At 40.6% G+C, this 20,216-nt stretch overlaps 1 protein-coding gene across 2 annotated transcripts in view; it reads left to right on the top strand.

Annotated features, from left to right (window-relative positions):
- The window catches only part of TLN2 (talin 2), a 572,423-nt gene that overhangs the window by 262,093 nt on the left and 290,114 nt on the right, over positions 1-20,216 (top strand). For both annotated transcript variants that reach the window (XM_033920311.1, XM_033920312.1), the window contains 5 exons: positions 1,275-1,430; positions 3,842-3,943; positions 8,210-8,286; positions 16,871-17,051; positions 20,037-20,150. In XM_033920311.1, the coding sequence (XP_033776202.1) occupies positions 1,275-1,430; positions 3,842-3,943; positions 8,210-8,286; positions 16,871-17,051; positions 20,037-20,150 (630 nt within the window). The remainder of the gene's footprint in view (positions 1-1,274; positions 1,431-3,841; positions 3,944-8,209; positions 8,287-16,870; positions 17,052-20,036; positions 20,151-20,216) is intronic.

Here is a 20,216-nt window from a genome sequence, read left to right on the forward strand (position 1 = left end):
CTACCCTTGCTACGCCACAGAGTCCTCCCCTAATTTAATAGACTCCTATGTATCTTACACCGGTCCTTACTACAATAAACCGAAGGCTGGAACCTATCATCATAAACTCTAAATACAGTCACCAGGTGTCTCTGTTAAGTGTTATGACTCCCTTCCCTCGAAGTACTGTAAAACGCTGCCTTGCATCATTTCCAGCCATCCAGCCTGGGATGTAGGAGGTGACATCTGTGAATTGAATAGGGGGCCACCTTCATGGGATTGAGCAGTCCTGTGGGCCTCTCCTTCCTTTTTAAAAGATGAAGGAAGCCAGTTCATAATATTAAAAAGATATACACAGCGAACTCATAAACTTCAATGTGTGCGCTCGAGTGTTGCCAGAAGGTTTTCCTATTGTGTGATGGCTGAAACAAAAAAAATCTGTTCTCATGTAAGAAAAGCATTAAGTGTTTAGGGTTCTTCAACTTGGAGCAGAGATGGCTGAGGTCTACCTAATCCTGAAGGGAATAAAATAGGTAAATATGAAATGATTGTTTACGCTTTCAAATAATGTAAAGGCTAGGGGACATTTCACAAAGTTACATAGTAATATTTTATAATGAATAGGAGAAAACATATTTTTTCACTCAACAAATAATTAAACTCTGGAACTCGTCACCAGAAGATGTGGTTAACAGCAGTTAGTGTATTTGGTTTTAAAAAAGATTTGGACAAGTTACTGGAGGTAAAGACCATAATCTACTATTAAGATAGACATTGGGGAAATCCTCTATTTATCCCTGGGATCAGTAGCATGGAATCTTGCTAGTGTTTGGGATTCTGCCAGGTACTTGTGAGTTAGATTGGCCACTGTTGGAAGCAGGATATTGGGCTAAATAGACCATCAGTCTGACCCAGTATGGCTATTCTTATGTTCTTAACTCTTCTCCTTTTGCCCTTTCATGTGGGAACAGCCTACTGACAGTTATGAAGGCCCAAGAACCATGTTAGAGATTCATAAGGTATTGATAAGAGAACGATGACTAAAGGTCACTAAAAGAAATGTTTTGTGACGTAGGCACGAACAATTTGTCAGGTTGGGCTAGAGCACCCGACTGACAACCAGAGAAGCCAGGTTCAAATACCACAGCTGTTCCTTGTGATCTTGGGAAAGTCACTTTTAACTATCCATTGCCTCAGATAACAAGCTTAGATTGTAAGCTTCCTGAGGACTGAAAAATGTGTGAACCAAATCCAAACAACTAAAGAAGTAAACTGCTGCCTTGTTTTTGTTCCAGGAAAAAATGAAGGGAAAGAACAAGTTAGTTCCTCGATTACTGGGAATTACCAAAGATTCAGTGATGCGTGTGGATGAAAGAACCAAAGAAGTACTACAAGAATGGCCTCTTACAACTGTGAAGCGTTGGGCTGCCTCTCCAAAGAGCTTCACCTTGGTACTTTCTCAGTATTTTTTTTTTTATTAATTTTTCAGATTCATTATACAATTCATAAAACCTTTCTCAGTTTTATAAAGGAACCATTTACAATATGTGCTGGATAGAGAATGACATGGGGACAAATTTTTCTCTGTCCCCACGGGAACTCATTTTTCCATCCCGGCAAGTTCTTTTCATGTCCCTGCCCAATTCCTGCATGCTCTGACCTCATCTACATAGGCCTCAAACACTTTAAAATCATAAGTGTTCGAGGCTTGTATGGTTAAACCAGAGCTTACAGGAATGGGGCAGGGACGGGACAGGGAAATTGAGTTCCTGCGGGGACAGAAAAATTTTGTTTTAGAAATGGACGTGACCTGAAGAGGGTTGTATTTATGTAAACACTTCACCCTCTAGAACAGGGGTCCCCAAAGTCCCTCCTTGAGGGCCGAATCCAGTCGGGTTTTCAGGATTTCCCCAATGAATATGCATTGAAAGCAGTGCATGCACACAGATCTCATGCATATTCATTGGGGAACTCCTGAAAACCCGACTGGATTCGGCCCTCAAGGAGGGACTTTGGGGACCCCCACTGCTCTAGAATTTTGAGAGATGGTGTTTTGGGCATACACAGTCCACTGCAGTATCAATAAGTGGAAAGTTGTTTGAGAGTAAGGAGCTGGGCAAGATGGTCTTGGTTGTTGTAGGCCTCAAATACAGAAGCTGCTAAACATAGCAGCTGGTCAGTAGCTCTCTAACTTACTGATGCCATTCTGCTTGCAATTGAGCACCTTAGGCTGGAGGAGGTCTGACTTGGAAATAGTATGAAGAAATAGCTCAAACAGGGCAGGCAATTCTGGGTACCCCCCTCCATCTGCTATCCCCTCTCCCCAGGTAAATCAATTATCAGTGAGACTCGGCAATCATTTGATGGTGAGAGAATGGTTTTATTATGGCCATAGCATTGCAAACAATATTAATATAATAAGATACACAAGATAACATCCTTTGCAATGGGGTGGCCATGGGATGGTGTGGCTCACTTGGAGACCTGCTGCCTCTGCACCCAGAGGTTGCGAGATCATATCCTGGTGCTGCTCCTTGTGACCCTGGGTAAGTCACGTAATCCTCCAGTGCTCACAGCTTTGAATGTCAGCTTTGAATTCCAAAGCCACAAGAAGGCGTTATACAAGTCCCCATTCCCTACCACCAAGTCTCTTATTTCAAATTTTTATTTGAACGCTTTAATCAGTTTTGCAAATGAACTGTGTAAGTCCAGTCCAGTTAAGCGGTCTTTTCAACTTTGGGGCTGCTGTAAAAGAACCTTTGCCTTACTTGTATCTTTTCAGCCTTTTTTTTATTATTATTACTATGAAGCCCCATTCTTCTAAAATCTGGGGTTAGCCACAACCTCTTTGCCTTTGTAACGCATAGCTCCTGTCTCTTCCATAGAATATTCATTGCTATCACTACTGCCACCATGAATGTGTGACCAAGATTCATGCTTAAAGTCGGAATTAACATTTTCTTGTTTGCTTACACATTCCTCTGTGCTTGGGTTGACTGCCCACTGATGCTGCAACAAGGTGTGCTTTCTAATGAATCCATGTCCTGGGTAAGCAGGGAAGGAGTTAGTGAGGCTGGTCAAAACGATGGGGCTAGACCTGCACCTACATCAGACTCTCTTCCGTCATCCCCAAAAGCTTCCCATAGCTCTGCCCTCTAGCTTAAATTTCACACACCAGTTCTAGCCCCTTCTTACAACCCTCCCCATTTTCCTTCTCGCTCTGCCTTGCCTACAGTGCCCACCCTGTTCAGTGGCGTAGTGAGGGTAGGAGGCATCCAAGGCGGTGGCACTCCCCCCGCCCCGCACCCTCCCTTCCCACCTCTGTACCTCTTTAAATTTTCACCAGTGCGAGCTACTTCTCCGGCCTACTGCTCGCACTGGTGTTTGCTTTCCCTCTGACATAACTTCCTGGCCCCGTGACCCAGAAGTGATTTCAGAGGGAGCCAGGCCGGCGTAAGCAGCAGGCCAGAGTAGTTGCTCACGCTTTTGAGGTTAGAGGCATGGGAGGGGGATGGCGAGGGGAAAGGGAGGATGTGAAAATGGAATGGAGAGGCGCCAGTGCCTACAGAAAACTGGTATATCAAATCCTTGACCCTTTACCCTTCCTTCCCACCTTGACTCTTACCCCAGCCTCTACCCTAGTCCTTCTCATAGGTGCCCAAGCTGCCACATGTTTGTGCCTGAAATTGTGGAAGTATAAGAAGAAATTCCTGAAGAATAGGAGAAAATATCAAAACTGCTTTGTAATAATCATGAATCTAAAAATTAAATATGCAAAAATGTGAATTGTAATCGGTTATAAAACAAATAGTTTCTTTCAATCATTTTAAATTAATAATTAGAATTATATTTTCTCTTACAGGATTTTGGAGAGTATCAAGAAAGCTATTATTCAGTGCAGACCACTGAAGGAGAACAAATTTCTCAGCTCATTGCAGGCTACATAGATATCATTTTGAAAAAGGTAGGAAAATGAAAAATATGTTTGAAGTAAATAGAATTCTCACAGAAGACACCTTACCAATTTGCTCAACCAAAGTTCTGTAATGAGAAATTTTCAAGGAAGTGCAAATCTGAATATTGTTCTATCAAACATCTGTATTCGTTAAATTTTGAGCTAGAATGCCTTTTTCTGGAATAAAATCTTTTTATAACTTGTCTTATGTAAAGACCTGCTTTCCTACCTTATTCAGTAATTCAGGTTTTAATGTACTGCCTTTTGTAGACATGCAAGGCAGTTTACAAAGTACAAATGCTAGCAAAGGTCAGCACATGTAGTTCAAAGATAGATGAAGTTAAAGTACAAAACTCAAAGACCAGTAGAAGAGCTGACTGATGAAATATATTAACAATTAACATAGAAAGACGCTTGGTCAAGGCACAGTGGGAAAAGGTGCATTTAGTAGGGATTATGCATTCAGGTGGGCACATTTGGCCCATGTGGGCACATAAAACTTTAAAGTGCATGCAAATTGCTTGTGTGTGCATATATCTATGAATTAATACTTGCTATATGCACAATTGATTTAAACATGCAAAAACTTTCTTGTGCTCAAACAACGCACACAAAAACCATGAACTTGAGTTAAAATTTGAAAATTTTCATTTAAAGTAATCATCAAGATTAATCAAATCTTTTTTTAAAATTATTTTTGGCCATGCACATCCATAGTAAACATGAAGATTGTAAGGGGATATTAAGGCCAAATGGCTAAGGGTGACTGAATGATTTACAAGGGGGTGCTGGAAAGTTCTCAGCCCAACCAGCTTCCTAAATTTTGAGTGGTATTTTGCTACTAGCTGAAAAGTGTTATTTTATTTTGCAAAGTGCCAATTTGCAGAATCGTATTGCTATGGTTTGACATTGTTTCAGATCATTGATTGAACCATGTCAACAAAGTGTGGCATTTTCAAGTGCAGAACTCTGAACCTTCATGATGTTCCTATTCCTGCAAAAGATAACTCCAAAGGAAATTCATGAATGTATGATGCAAACATTGAATGACAAATGCCCATCACACTCCACAGTGAAGAAGTGGTGTGCAAACTTTCTGTGTGGAGATTTTGAGATTGGAGTTGTAGCAAGGTCTGGGAGGCCTCAAACGATGTCAACTCCTGAAATTGTTGACCGTGTACATGACCTGATTTTGGCAGATCGGCAAATATTGGCTAAAACAATTGCTGAGACACTACAGATATTCAGGGAACATATTGAGTGTATAATCCATGAGCAACTGGGTATGTAGAAGCTGTCAGCCAAGTGGGTACCCAAATGTTTGAATTCTGATGAGAAATGACATCAAGTGGACTCTTCCCAAGTTGATGATACAGCATTTTCAGTGAACTGGTGCCAACTTTTTGGAATGACTAGTTACTGTTGATGAAACACGGTTACACCACTATAATCCTGAGACAAAACAACAATCTGTGCAATGGTGGCACTCAGGTTCTCCAAGGCCAAGGAAAATCAAAACTCAAAAGTCAGCAAGAAGGGCCAATGTTTTGAGATCAGGATATCTTCCAAGGAGCCAAACAGTTAATACAGAATACTACTGTAACTTGCTGTGTCGATTAAAGGAGATGTTGAAAGAGAAAAGGAGAGGGAAGCTGCAGAAAGGAGTTCTCTTTATGCAAGACAAGCCTGGCAAAATGATGGATGTTTTGACACAGTTGGGGTTTAAGTGTATAGACCATCCACCCTACTCACCAGATCTTGCTCCATCTTGACTATTTTCTGTTTCCATACCTTAAAAAGAGTTTGAAAGGATGGCTATTTATTTATAACTTTCAAATTAAATATCAAGGGTGGCAATTTTTGAGTGATTCAGAAGTGATTTGCAGCAGTATTTCGGTGACCAGATATTAGTCCACAAATTCACCCCTAAGATCAACACACTTTGCACATTGTGTCTGAAGTTTCTGTAACCCTTCCAAAAAAATACTCTAACTTGTAAGTTTCATGTTGATAGGATTCTAACTATGGCTACTCCATACAAGTTACGCAACTCTTCACCATGATAAGCTCTATGAAATAAGACTAGTCAGCCTAAATATGTATACCATATGAGAGGAATTCATGTACAAATGAGTATTTTTCAGTAGAAAGCAAGGGACATGATGTGTGGTTCAGAGAGAGAGACTCGGTAACATGGGGGGAAGAGAGGAGCGGGCCGCCCTGGGTTCCATCTTCACAGGGACACCGGTGCCATCACCTCTCCTCCTCCTCTGCTCCATGTGTACCTCTTGAAATGTTTGCCAGCGCGAGCAGCATCTTCTACCTGCTGATCATGCCAGCATCAGGTCCCTTCTGACGTCACTTCCTGGATGTGATGTTAGAAGGGAGCTGAGGCCTGTGGAAGATGCTGCTTGTTCCGGCAAACATTTAAAGAGGTATGTGGGGGCACATAGCATGTCAGGCAAAAGTACGGCGTGGTGGTGCCGGGCACCAACCTCCCTCGCTACACCAATGGACTCAGGAGTAACATAAGGAAATATTTCTTTACAGAAAATGTTGTTGTTATTCAGAGGCTAAAAGCCATAAGAGAATTCAAGAAAGCCTGGGGCAGAGGAATCCCAACATTTAGGATATGAGGATAAAGCCTGAATAGGGTACACACTTACAATCATGTGATAAAATTAGGACACCCCATGAAATATTCAGTTCTTTCTTAAGAAATGTTCTCTTATTGATGTCAAATCTTTTTTTTTTTAAATTTATCTCAGGAAAAGAAAGTGATGTAATTTTGGGTAACTACAAAAATTTTCCTTGATTTACTCATGGAAAAAAAGATATCCACAAAAATATGTATTCTAACTGAGGAATAAATTAGGACACTCCCATATATCCTCCTGGTTAAAGTGGCTCAAATCACACACAGGTGTATCACATCAGGTGCACATGATTAGAACATCGTTACTCAGCATTTTGAAGGAAGTTTGTCCTACTTAAACCTCAGACATTTAGTTTGCTGTGCTCATGACTGTTGCAGTGAGAGTGAACACCATGGTGAGATCAAAAGAGCTGTCTGAGGCCTTCAGAAAGAAGATTGTAGCAGCTTATAAGTTTGGTAAGGGATTTAAAAAGATCTCAAAAGAATTTGACATTAGCCATTACAAGATATGGAAAATAGTGTACAAGAGGAGGACTTTCCAAACAACTGCCAACATACCCAGGTCTGGCCTTCCAAGCAAGTTGCCCCCCAGAGCAGACCGCAAGATGCTAAAAGAAGTCTTCAAAAACCCTAAAATGTCATCACGGGACCTACAGCAGGCTCTTGCTACTGTTGATGTGAAAGTGCATGCCTCTACAATCAGAAAGAGACTGCACAAATTTAACTTGCATGGGAGGTGTGCAAGGAAGAAACCTTTGCTCTCTAAGAGAAACATCAAGGCTAGGCTGAAGTTTGCCAGAGAGAACTTAGACAAACACCAGGACTTTTGGAATAGTGTTCAATGGGACAGATGAGTCTAAAATTGAATTATTTGGACACCAGAAAAGAGGACGTATTTGGCGTACACCAAATATAGCATTCCAGGACTCATAGCACTGTGAAGCATGGAGGTGGAAGTGTCATGGTTTGGGGATGCTTTGCTGCAGCAGGACCTGGCCAGCTCATCATCATAGAATCTACCATGAATTCTACCTTGTATCAGAGGGTGCTTGAGGAACATGTGAGACCATCTGTAAGAAAATTAAAGCGGAAGCGGAACTGGGCCCTGCAACACGACAATGACCCAAAACATACCAGTAAATCTACCCAAGGACTGGCTGAAAACTAAGAAATGGAGATTTTTGGAGTGGCCTAGACAGTGCCCTGATCTTAACCCCATTGAGATGCTGTGGGATGATTTGATACAGGCTGTACATGCAAGAAACCCCTCAAACATCTCACAGCTGAATATTTCATGGGGTGTCTTAATTTTTTCACATGACTGTATTTACTACATCTTTTGGTCCTTTTCCTTCTCCTTATCTATAAAATTTTAATTTTCACTCCTTCTGTTCCAGATACAATACATAGGAAGAGAATAATCTCTACAGTACAATTTTATTCTTATTAAATGTGGCAATAATAATTTAAGAAAATGCAAAATAGCAATATATAGGAAGTACAGAAAAAATTTTCAAATAAAAGCTTAGGAAAAAATTGTTTTTGTACCTTCAACAAATGAAGGCAATTGGTGCAAAGTTAGCTTATGTAAAGCAGAAAATGTATTTTCTTCTTTTCAGAAACAAAGCAAGGATCGATTTGGTTTGGAAGGTGAAGAGGAATCCACAATGTTAGAAGAATCTGTTTCTCCTAAAAAGTAAGTTAGCATGAAAGCATATTACAGTATCAGAGGATAGATTCTGTACGAACATAAAGATGTTCTTCTTCACCCAGAGAGTGGTAGAAAACTGGAACGCTCTTCCGGAGGTTGTTATAGGGGAAAACACCTTCAAGGGATTCAAGACAAAGTTAGACAAGTTCCTGCTGAACCAGAACGTGCACAGGTAGGGCTAGTCTCAGTTAGGGTGCTGGTCTTTGACTTAAGGGCTGCTGCGTGAGCGGACTGCTGGGCACGATGGACCACTGGTCTGACCCATCAATGGCAATTCTTATGTTCTTATGTTCTAACAAACTCTGGGGCCCTTATACCAGGGGTCTCAAAGTCCCTCCTTGAGGGCTGCAATCCAGTTGGGTTTTCAGGATTTCCCCAATGAATATGCATGAGAACTATTTGCATGCACTGCTTTCAATGCATATTCATTGGGGAAATCCTGAAAACCCGACTGGATTGCGGCCCTCAAGGAGGGACTTTGAGATCACTGCCTTATACTTATATGTAGTAAGCAGTTACCATATGAATTACCAAGCGGTGATATAATGTGTAGCCATGGTAGCATTATTGTGCTGACATGACAGCACACACATTCTTGGACTGGTTGAGGGCAGGGAATGCACATGGACCAAACGTTTTTTGTCTCTATTTCAGACTGTGCAGATGCACTAATCACTTTCTATTTTCTAGTAGCAGTAAATATGTGAGAAGAAGCTGGGAATGTCTCCAACATTTTTTTGCTTAATTTTGTACTTCCTGCATGATAATTTTAGTTTTTACTGTAGAATATGTTTAAAACTTTACCATACTTTGATTAAAGGGCTACCTTATCTGTCAATTTCAGAGCATTTTGTTTTAAAGTTGAAGGACTCATGTGCTAAGAATTGATCTGATCTATATATGACTTGCTTACTTAAGTGACTTCTTTTTTTGATCATGTATTTGACTGTGTAGAGAATAGTTTTCAAAGCATTTCTATATATACTTTTTCAAAAAATCAAAAAGGATAGAATCAATTATTGTTGACAAATAAGAAAACAGGGAGCAATTTGTGGAATATTATTGAAGGTTGTATAGCAAAGGACTTCGGCAGGAAAAGGAGATCATTGATAGATATCACCAGTGATATCTGTAGAGAAAAGAAGGTTAAATGTTCCTCTGAGCCAACCAGAACTGTTGCGGGCAATAAAAGAATTCAAAACCAATAAGACCTCAACGTAAAATGAGTTCACAGCTGCCTTGTATAAAAAAAAAGTTATGGAGGGGAAGTGGGAGGGTTATTAAGATTGGGAAATTGGCTACTGGAAGGGGAATCTTTACCTCTCTCTGTGAGGGAGGCCAGGCATCATGGTGCTGGCAAAAGCCAGGAAATATTTGGTGTCTATGGGTCTTATAGGCCTAACTCCCTTTTAAATTTATATGTCAAACTGTTATTGCAAATTTTAGCTGGTAGATTGGTAGGGTTTTTACTGAAGCTTATTCAAATAGATCAAGTGAGGTTTGTCCCAGTACATCAGGTAATAGACAACATATAGAGGACTCTGCAAGTTATTTGGTACACTCAGCAATGGGTAGAGTAAATGCTGTTGCTTGTAGTGAATTCTGAGAACGCGTTTGACCAAGTCAACTGGGACATTCTCCTGGGTGTTCTCCAGAAGGTGGGACTGGGAGGGAATTTTGTACTTTGGTACTACAATTATATGAAGGCCCCAGGGCAAGGGTTAAAGTAAATGGAGGATATTTAGAATAATTCCAAATTGAAGGGGGACTAGATAGGGATGCATTCTCTTCTCTCTGCTGTTCACCCTGTATTTTGTTTATACTACCTTGAATAGGTATGAAATAGATGCCTACTTACCTCCTTATAAGTGTCCTGATATAGAATAACCCTGTGTGCGTAAAGTACTGCATTCTCCTGGGCAAACACTGCTGTTTCCATATTGCACATTGTTTTCCTTTGGGAAGCAAAGCATATTTGGATTTGATTGTCTACACAAGGGGTGCCCACACTTTTTGGGCTTGCGAGCTACTTTTAAAATGACTAAGTCAAAATGAACTACCAACAATAAAATTTAAAAAAAAAGACAAAGCACACAGAGAAAATGTTAATTATCATTTATATTCCGTGGGTTTTCAAAGAGGTCAAGGCAGATGACTTTATGCACTGTCACCTCAGTAACAACTATGCAAAAAATAGACAAATATACCTCCTCCCTTTTTACTAAACCATGATGGCGTTTTTTAGCGCAGGGAGCTGCGCTGAATGCCTTGTGCTGCTCTCGATGCTCATAGGCTACCTGCGCTAAAAACCGATATTGCGGTTTAGTAAAAGGGGGCCATAGTGCAAAATATAGACAGCAGATATAAATTCTCAAAACGGACCCATTTTGATCACTAAATTGAAAATAAAATCATTTTTCCTACCTTTGTTGTCTAGTGATTTCATGAGTCTATGGTTGCACTTTCTTCTTCCGACTGTGCATCCATTATTTCTTCCCTTCTTTCAGCCTCCTGTATGCTTCCTCTCCTCCAGACCTCATTCCCTCCCCCAACTTTTTCTTCCTCTCTCCCTGCCTTCTTCTCCTTTCTTTCTTTCTGTCTCCCTGCCTCCTTTCTTTCTGTATGTCTGTCTGTCTTTCTCTCTCCATGCCCCCTTTCTTTCTTTCTGTCTCCCTGTCTTTCTCTTTCCATGCCCCCTCCCTGTCTGTCTTTCTGTCTCCCTGCCCCCCCTTTCTTTCTTTCTCCCTGCTGTCCCCCAAGCCACCGCCATCGGGGAACAGGCCGCCACTGCCGCAGCAATCAGGGAACAGGCTGCCACTGTAAAGAGGATGCTGAAGCACCGGGCCAACCAACCTTCCCCACCCGACTTCAATTCTAACGTCAGAGAGGAAGTTCCGGGCCAGCCAGGCAGCGATTGGCTGGCCCGGAACTTCCTCTCTGATGTCAGAATTGATGTCGAGTGAGGAAGGTTGGTCGGCCCGGTGCTTCAGCGTCCTCTGTACAGGGTCAGGAAGCAGGTAGAACGGAAGATAACGTGAGTCTATCACAGAGCCTAGGATGGGCTTGCGTTGCCTTCGCGATATAATGGTTGATCGCGATTGACCTTTTGGGCACCCCTGGTCTACACAATAGTTGCTAGGAAGCCCAGAGGATTTGGGTGGGACTAAACAGATGATCGTTCTACTAATTTTTTTTTCCAGTAGACATTGCAATCTCAGACTTGGCATGTCTAGCTGCATTGGTATGAAAGTGAAATAAAGAATGGATTGTTTTGAAGGTCAGAAGAGAGATGTTGAGTTCACTCTGATTCCTCTCAGAATTATTGCAGCCTAGAATACACTAAAATGTTAATTGCATTAACTTCCTGTGTGTTACATTTGTAAAATAGTATGAATTTCTTTTTTTTTTATTTAATTCTTTATTGATTTTCAATTCGAGAACAAAGTGCAATAAATTTTACATACAGTTAATAGGAACAGCACTACATTTGATCAAAGAATAATTTTAAATTTATCCACCCCCTCACCTCCCTTCCACCCTACCTGGATGTGTGTGCAAATCAAATAGGAAATACAGATCCCTAAATAACCCTACAGTTGTGAATAATTTATTATTTATTTAAAATTTTTTACTCTGCCTACAAACCAAGGCGGTTTCCAAGCAGCATACATAATCATTTAAAAAGACATTACTTATGCACTTAAAATAAAACAACTTAATATCTGCACTACTGTTCAACCCCTCACTTACTCACATGGTCCAATCCCTAGTCCTAGGACTTCTAGACTACTGCAACATCCTCTATCTCCCCTGCCCCGCAGCCATGATAAAACAATTACAAAAAGTCCAAAGCACAGCCCTGAGACTGATCTATTCGCTGAAGAAATATGACCATGTCACTGCCGCATGCCTCGACTCACACTGGCTCCCAATACAAGCAAGAATACTTTTCATATTTTACTGTTTTCTATTTAAAACCATGAATGGAGACAGCCCAGCCTTATCCGAACTACCAAAACCAGACAAAAGAGAACTCGGACACCTCCCAATCAGAGGCGTCAAATGCAAAAAAATGTATGATAGCCGACTTGACCACCAACTATCCAGTCTACTGATTATGACATCAGACTACAAAACTTTCAGAAAAGAAATGAAAACCCAGAAGTCCATCAAGACAAACTAACTCCACAGTAAATATTTTACTCCCCAGAAGTAACCTGCTCAACTATGTAACTCTTCTGGAAATGTCCAGATAACCTCTTATGTAATCTGCCTTGAACTGCAAGGTAATGGCGGAATAAAAGTCACTAATGTAATAACTGCACTTACAAACAACTTAAACCTTGAACCTTGCCCACCTGGCTCAGTTCATTATGACAGATTCTTTTTGACGAGGATATCGAGAAAAGTGTTTTGTGTTGTGCTTTGAGGTTAAGCCAGTGGTTCCCAAACCTGGTCCTGGAGGCACTTCTGCCAGTCAGGTTTCGGGATATCCACAATGAATATTCATAAGAGAGATTTGCATGCAGATCTATCTCATGATATTCATTGTGGATATCCTGAAAACCTGACTGGCTAAGGTGCCTCCAGGATCAGATTTGGGACTTAAGCAATAGTACCATTTTGGGAGGGTCCATCCATCTCCCTGTCCATATGCATCTGTTTCTGCATACACAAACGGGTGCATATGGCTTCAATTGTTTGAAGAACAACTTGTTTCTTACAGGTAGCAGGAAGGCCAATAAAGTGCAAAGTTGAGCCACCCATGCTTCACCCCTGTCCCCCCTTTCCCCAAGTCCCTTGCCACGTCAAATATTGCACCCTTCACACTTCCCCATTACCATATCATAGCAGCACCAACTCTAAGAACTCAAGAACAACCCTATCTGTGAAAAAGTAGCACTATATCAATATTACCCTGGTCCCTAAAACGTCAGTGTCCATATAGTGAGAAAACAGAAGAAATAGGGCTGCTACAGATCTGTACACAGAAACTAAATGCTAGCAGAATACTGTACCTTAGTTAGAAGCGCAAAACACAGTCAGACCCCTCAGCAAGTATGAAACAGTCACCACAAATCAGTAGTAAAGATACAAAGGCAAAAAATTGTAAACCTCAAAAAGTCAGGCTTGATTATACAATAATACTAGAGAAATAAAAAATGAAATGCAACATAGCAGAGATGCATATTTTCTAAAACTGGCATGTTAAATTAATAAATTCAAAATAAAATACTTTTTTTCTACTTTTATAGTCTGAGCCTTTTTATTCTTCCATTCAATTTGGTACAATATCTCTCTTGTTTTTCTGTTTTTCCTGTCATTACAGGGACTGCAGGTTATTTGACATACTGTATCTCCTCTCTTCATATCTACCATCCATCTTTTATCTGAATCCCTATCTGGCCTGTCCAGCATCTCTCCTTTCTATCCCTGTTCCTATCCTGTTTAACATCTACCTTCTTAATGTTCCTATCTTGCCCTGTCCAACATTGCTCTTCTGTGACCTTATTTTCCTCCCCTGTGATCAGCATTGTCCCTCTGTGTGTCTGGTCCTATGTTTACACCATGCCCTGCATCTCTTCTTTGTGCCCTGCCCCTTCCCATTTTCTTCCTTTCTCCTTCAGCCCCCTTCAACCCCAAGTCCAGCTTCATTCCTTCTTCCCTCATGGTCTGTCATATCTCCTGTATCTCCTTCTCTGTTCCACTCCATTCTTTGATCCTGTATTTCTCTTCTCTTCTGTTCCGCATCCCTGTGTCTAGCATCTCTCCATCTCTCTTTCCTTACCCCAGTCCAGTCTTTCTTTCCCTTCTTCCCTCCCTTCCCAACAGATTCAGCACATCTTCTCCCCCAGCCTCAGGTCTATCGCATCTCCCTCATACTCCTGATGAGTCCAGTTTTTCTCTCCCTCTCTCCCCAAAACAGTTCCAGCATCTCTCCCTCCCAACCTACAGCTCCAACATCTCTTTTTACCCCCAAACTTGCCATGGTATGTTTGGCAATGACATATTGCTTCTGGCCGGGGTCAGGACCTTCACTCTATTACATCCCACCACCTTTGAGGCAACTTCCTGTTTCTGTACAAGTAAGATTTGGTAGAGGGAAGGCCCTCTGCCGCTGTCAGCAATCAAGGCAAATTTGGAGAACTTGGGAGGGAGGCAGGTAAGGGAGAGATGCTGTTTGGGGTGGGAGAAGGGAGAAATACTGGATTGAGGAGCAGAGGATAGGGACGTGGAAAGGGATATAAATAGCAAAACATCCCCCTTTAAAATAGAATGCATGTCATACCATTGATACACACTTGTCCATGCCTAAGTTTAAGGATGGAGAAAGGGGAAAGAATACCATTGTGTCATATTTTAAACATGCACTTTTCAGCTTATTTTAATTTGCCATGAAATCTGCCAGCTGTCAGTAAACTGACATGGACCACATTTGTATTTCTGAGCTGGTCAGGGGCATTTTATTGCTCTGAAGAATCTGCTGCTAGCCTGCCTACTGCTCTGAACTGCTTAGCAGCTAGCAGTAGAGAGGATGGGTAGCAATACATTGGTACTTGGTTTTATTTTTTAACATGAAAATACATGATTGCTGGTGCTTGTAAGACAAGAGTTGAGGTATTGTTCCATGCAGGATTAGTAGTGATTAATTATTGGGCCATTCATAATCAAATGGAATTTACTATGTTAGGGATTAAAATCTTGAAGATGTCTGGAACACACACTCGAGTGGTGCAGTACATTACTGTCATTAGATAGACTGTGAGCCCCTCCGGGACAGATAGGGAAAATGCTTGAGTACCTGATTTTTAACCCGTTCTGAGCTCCTTTGTGAGGATGGGCTAAAAAAATTGAATAAATAAATATAGGACATATAATGCCCAAACAAATACAGCTTAGAAGGTATTATCCCAGTATGAACATGAGTATTTGATATATTGTTGACTGGAGAGGCTTTATTTAAATCACATAAATGGAGTAAAATGCTAAGTGGTTTGATTGTGGCTTCTTACTCCTACTAAGTTTTTAGGAAAAATGTTAAAACTTATCTTTTTGATAAATTCACCGACTGTTATTATGAAATTTTAATGCTATTGCTGTACTATCGCTGTTTTTGTTCAGATTTTCATTATTGTTAACTGCATAGAACTGAGAGGTACTGCGGTATAAAAATAAAATTTATTATTTATTATTATAAAAAAACCAGAAGAAGAAATCCTCCGCACAAATTAAACACACAGAAACACAGCGCAGGAGACAGAACCAATGGAATAGATGGAACCTTTTTATTTAGTACAACAGTTAGACTTGACACGTGTCATGTTTCAGCACAGAGCCTGCATCAGGAGTCCAAAAACAGTATGATTTCCCAAAATTGTTCCAAAGCTCTTTGGTTTCAAACATCCACCGTCGTTTCGGATTCAATGAAACGCAATATGGAGCTTCTCAGAAGCAGCTTACACTATTGTCGCGCTTATTCAGACGCTCCATACTACGTTTCATTGAATCCGAAATGCTGCCCGAAGTTTGAAACCAAAGGGCTTTGGAACATCTTCATCTTTCCCTCTTCCTTCACAGCTGCAAACCTAACTTCGGTCTTCTCCCTCTATCCAAGGCTTCTCTACTGCAACTACACCCAAGTGCAGCAGCAGACCTTTGAGCTCCATGCATGCTCTCTTCCTATTGTAAACTGCACCCAAGGGTAGCTACGGGCCTTTGAGCTTCATGCATGCTCTTTGCTTGCCATGTCTCATCACCTTCAGCACAAACTTCTTGTTGGAGGGATGGAGTGCAGCAGGACTAGAACAAGCGAGTGCATGTGAGGCTTAAAGGCTGGCCACCTCACTGCTGCTGATAGTGGTTTTAAAGTACTGCCCTCTGCTGCTGACTTGTTAGCTGTGCCAGTGCTTTGCTGTTGCTCTCCCGAGGTCAGCCATCTTAGTCTTGTTTCTGGTTAATGGCTGAAAAGTTGTGCGTGAATATTTGATCGTGTTTAAGTTGAATAATGTTATATCAAGAAGCAAAATGTGCTTCTGCAGAGCAGTGCTATGATTTAAACAACGTGCATCATGTCTAAAAGGCTAAGTGCTTATTTATATTAGTTGAAAGTTTACAGTTCAAGGTAAATTTATAATGACTTTCACGACAATGTTTTAAGTGGAAGAATGAATTGATGCGGTAATACCTCCTTGTTATTTCATGATACATCACAGTAAAGTAGATATTGTCAATCTTTCAGTTAAAATTGTCCTTCTATGGCTGAGTAATAGAACCCCTCACAGGCTGCTTTGTTCGTTAATCCTGTTGCCATATTTCTCTCTATGGCAGGCTGTTATGATGAATGGATAGGAACATAGGGTCTCACATTTTTTTGTGCAGGTTATGAAATCTGAATGATACTTTTCAAGTTTAAGCACGATTTATAAGAAAGGATCCACTTAAAACAAAACACTCAAAAATAAATATATACTGTATGTGTGCATGCATATGTATATTTTGTTATGTTTTAATTCTCATTTCTGTTTTTGATGCATCACTCATTCTGTGGTTTTATTTGCCTTATCTTTAGATCTACCATCCTGCAGCAGCAATTCAATCGAACCGGGAAAGTGGAGCATGGTTCCGTGGCCCTTCCTGCGATCATGCGCTCTGGTTCCAGTGGACCTGAGACCTTCAACATGGGCAGTATGCCGTCACCTCAGCAACAAGTCATGGTTGGGCAAATGCACAGGGGACACATGCCTCCACTGGTGAGAAATGTCTTGGTAAAACTTATTAGGTTTGGCAATAGATCTAAACCAGCTACCTCTGAGTATTGGGATAGCTGCCTCACACTCCAACTGGAGTAGGAAGGGGAATGGGGAAGCTCCCCAAAGGAGTACCTTGCAGCAGGCCTGGAGGATTCTCCCCACTTCCCCCACTCCCTTGTCACATTGATGGGCTGACTCAAAATAATGATGTGGCCATAGAGCAGTGTGATATCCAGTGACAGGGCGGCTAACCTTAGGAAGGCATCTAGCTTCCTTTTGGAAGACTTCCCTGATTAAGATGTCTGAGAATAAAGGTCCATATGTTTTAATGTTTTTTTTACCTCCTGGATGCATGTATATATGCAATACAGTAAGCTCCCAAGCTCTAACCGCTTCACCCCAAAGAACCTCAGCGACACCACTTAAGGCTCAAGCATTTCATTGCCTTAAGTTTTGTATTCACTCGTCATCGGTTCTTATTTGGTAACAACACATTCAAACTTTTCTCTAGATTTTCTTATATTATGTTATGTTAAATTACTTAACTTAGTGGCTCATGGTCAGGAAACATATATAGCAAACAGGCAGATAGAAGAACACCTCGCCTTGAAAGTATAGACAGTACAACAAGAAAAGGCAAGAGAGATGTCTTTCTAACCAATGATAAAGTCTTTATTTAGCAACCAATGATAGTCTCTATTAGAAACAGTGGTCCCAGGGAACATATAGCCAACATGTTTTGCATGAAGCTTTGTCAAGGCTTTTCCCCCCTAACAGTACACCACCATCTCGCTGGACAAATTGGGAAATTTGGAAAAGAGGTGGTATTTGGTAGATCAGGCAATTGATACATAACCAAGATTGGATACCATTTTCTGATATTGTAGGAAAATATGGTTTACTTAAACATCAATACTGTAGATGGATACGGCTTCTACATTGTATTAAATCAGTCCACCCTCAAATCAAGATACAGGTGGTGCAAGCATATCGCTTTACTCTACATTGTCATTCTGTAAAGATGTGGCCGCCCAATGGTATAAATGTTTGAAGCTAAATATATATAAGGCACCTAGGGGATTACAAGGAACTTGGGAATTTGAATAAGCATCTGGATAAGTTTCAATGGAAATTAGTTTTGAAAACAATTACTACTTCGTTACACTCAGCAAGTATAATGCAATCTTCCTTCTTCTTAATGCACAAGACCCCAGTTAAATTATCAAAAATAGATTCATCCAAAGAGAAATTTTGTTGGTCATGTAGGGATACAATTGGTACATTGGAACTAATGTTGTTTAAGTGCCTTTATTTATGTAGCTTCCTATTGGAATAAAGTTTGGTCAACAATTCCCTTATTATCAGAACCATTAACTTATCTGATAATTATATTGGGAGGTTTGGGGTTAAAATCTACATTGAGTTTTTATAAGGCACAATTTTTAAAAAATTTGATAATGGTAACAATTAAAACTATTTTAATTAATTGGAAGGATTTTTCTAAATTGGAATATAATATGTGGTGGAATATACTGTGTTTGTATAGTAAATATGAAAAAGTATATGAAATTAAGAGCTCCTTTTACTAAGGTGCGCTAGCGTTTTTAGCGCACGTACAAGATTAGCGCGCGCTATAGCGCTTGCTAGCTGAAAAATTACCACCTGCTTAAAAGGAGGCGGTAGTGGCTAGCGCGCGGGGCATTTTAACACGCGCTAAAACTGCTAGCGCACCTTTGTAAAAGGAGCCCTAAATGTGGTAATTTGGAGAAATTTAGGAAAGTATGGGATTGCTTACTTAACTTTTAAGGATTAAGGTATACTATATTTATATTTAGTTTGGCTTATGTTGCGACACCCTATGGCTTTCTTTTTCTTCATATTGTGCTTGTATTTCTTGTTTGTTTGTGATGTAGTCTTTAAAATTTCAATAAGATATTTATATAAAAAAAGAAAAAGAAAATTAATTTAGGTCACCTGATGCTGTTGCACTGGACCTGGTATGCCTGGTATGCCTGGAAGGTGGTGGAGATGAAGACTATCACTGTTTAAGAAAGCCTAAAACAGTGATTCCCAACCCTGTCCTGGAGGACCACCAGGCCAATCGGGTTGCTCTATGGCTGCTCTATGGCTTGCCCTAATGAATATGCATGGAGCAGATTTGCATGCCTCTCACTTCCATTATATGCAAATCTCTTTCATGCATATTCATTAAGGCTAGCCTGAAAACCTGATTGGCCTGGTGGTCCTCCTGGACAGGGTTGGGAACCACTGGCCTAAAACAAGCACAAAGATATCCGAGGAAGGGATGACTTAAGTAAGCATGAAGTTTCTATGAGCAGAGTAGACAGGCTTGTATGGTTATTATCATCATCATGTTCTATGTTTTTATTAATTCCAAAGTCAAAAGTGCCTTTGTAACTTAGGGGTCCTTTTACTAAGGGGTGCTAGCCGATTTAGCGTGCGCTAAATGCTAACGCGTCCATTATATTCTATGGCCAAGTTAGCATTTAGCGTGCTAAATCAGCTAGCGTGCCTTAGTAAAAAGACCCCTTATTGAGGAAACATTTAGGTGACAGTTGGATTTACTAATATTCTCTTCCTTACTAACAAGAGTAGAATATTGATGATGCTCAAGTCCACTCAACTTAGAATCGGTGAAGTTTCCAAAGATGCTGCAGTACGAGTTCTTATAAATGAAATGTTACTAAAACAAGGATATGTGCTCGTATAAGATATCAGCTTAGGGTTGTAATTATTTGCACATTTCATAAGCTAGTTGTTTTTTTTCTTTCTCACTTAGTCCCCTATTTAATAACTCAATGCTGTATCTGCCACAACACCCATTGCATAATATAGACTTTTTGGCAGATTATATGCAATAACTACTATCTTGAGCTGAATGTTAATAAATGGGGCCTTTGCCTATGATATGATGAAAACTTTATATGGTTTATGTCTATTAAACTTGTATGTTCTTATTTGTAGACCTCCGCCCAGCAGGCCTTGATGGGGACTATTAACACTAGCATGCATGCCGTGCAGCAGGCACAGACAGACCTCAATGAAGTTAATAACCTGCCACCACTTGGACAGGATATGGTACGTAAACTGACTACAGACTCTGGGAGCATCTTTCTAAGCTCTGCAGGCAAGACCCGCTTTCTC

The sequence above is a fragment of the Geotrypetes seraphini genome, chromosome 14 (assembly GCF_902459505.1).
Source record: "Geotrypetes seraphini chromosome 14, aGeoSer1.1, whole genome shotgun sequence".
In the NCBI taxonomy this organism is placed as follows: Eukaryota; Metazoa; Chordata; class Amphibia; order Gymnophiona; family Dermophiidae; genus Geotrypetes; species Geotrypetes seraphini.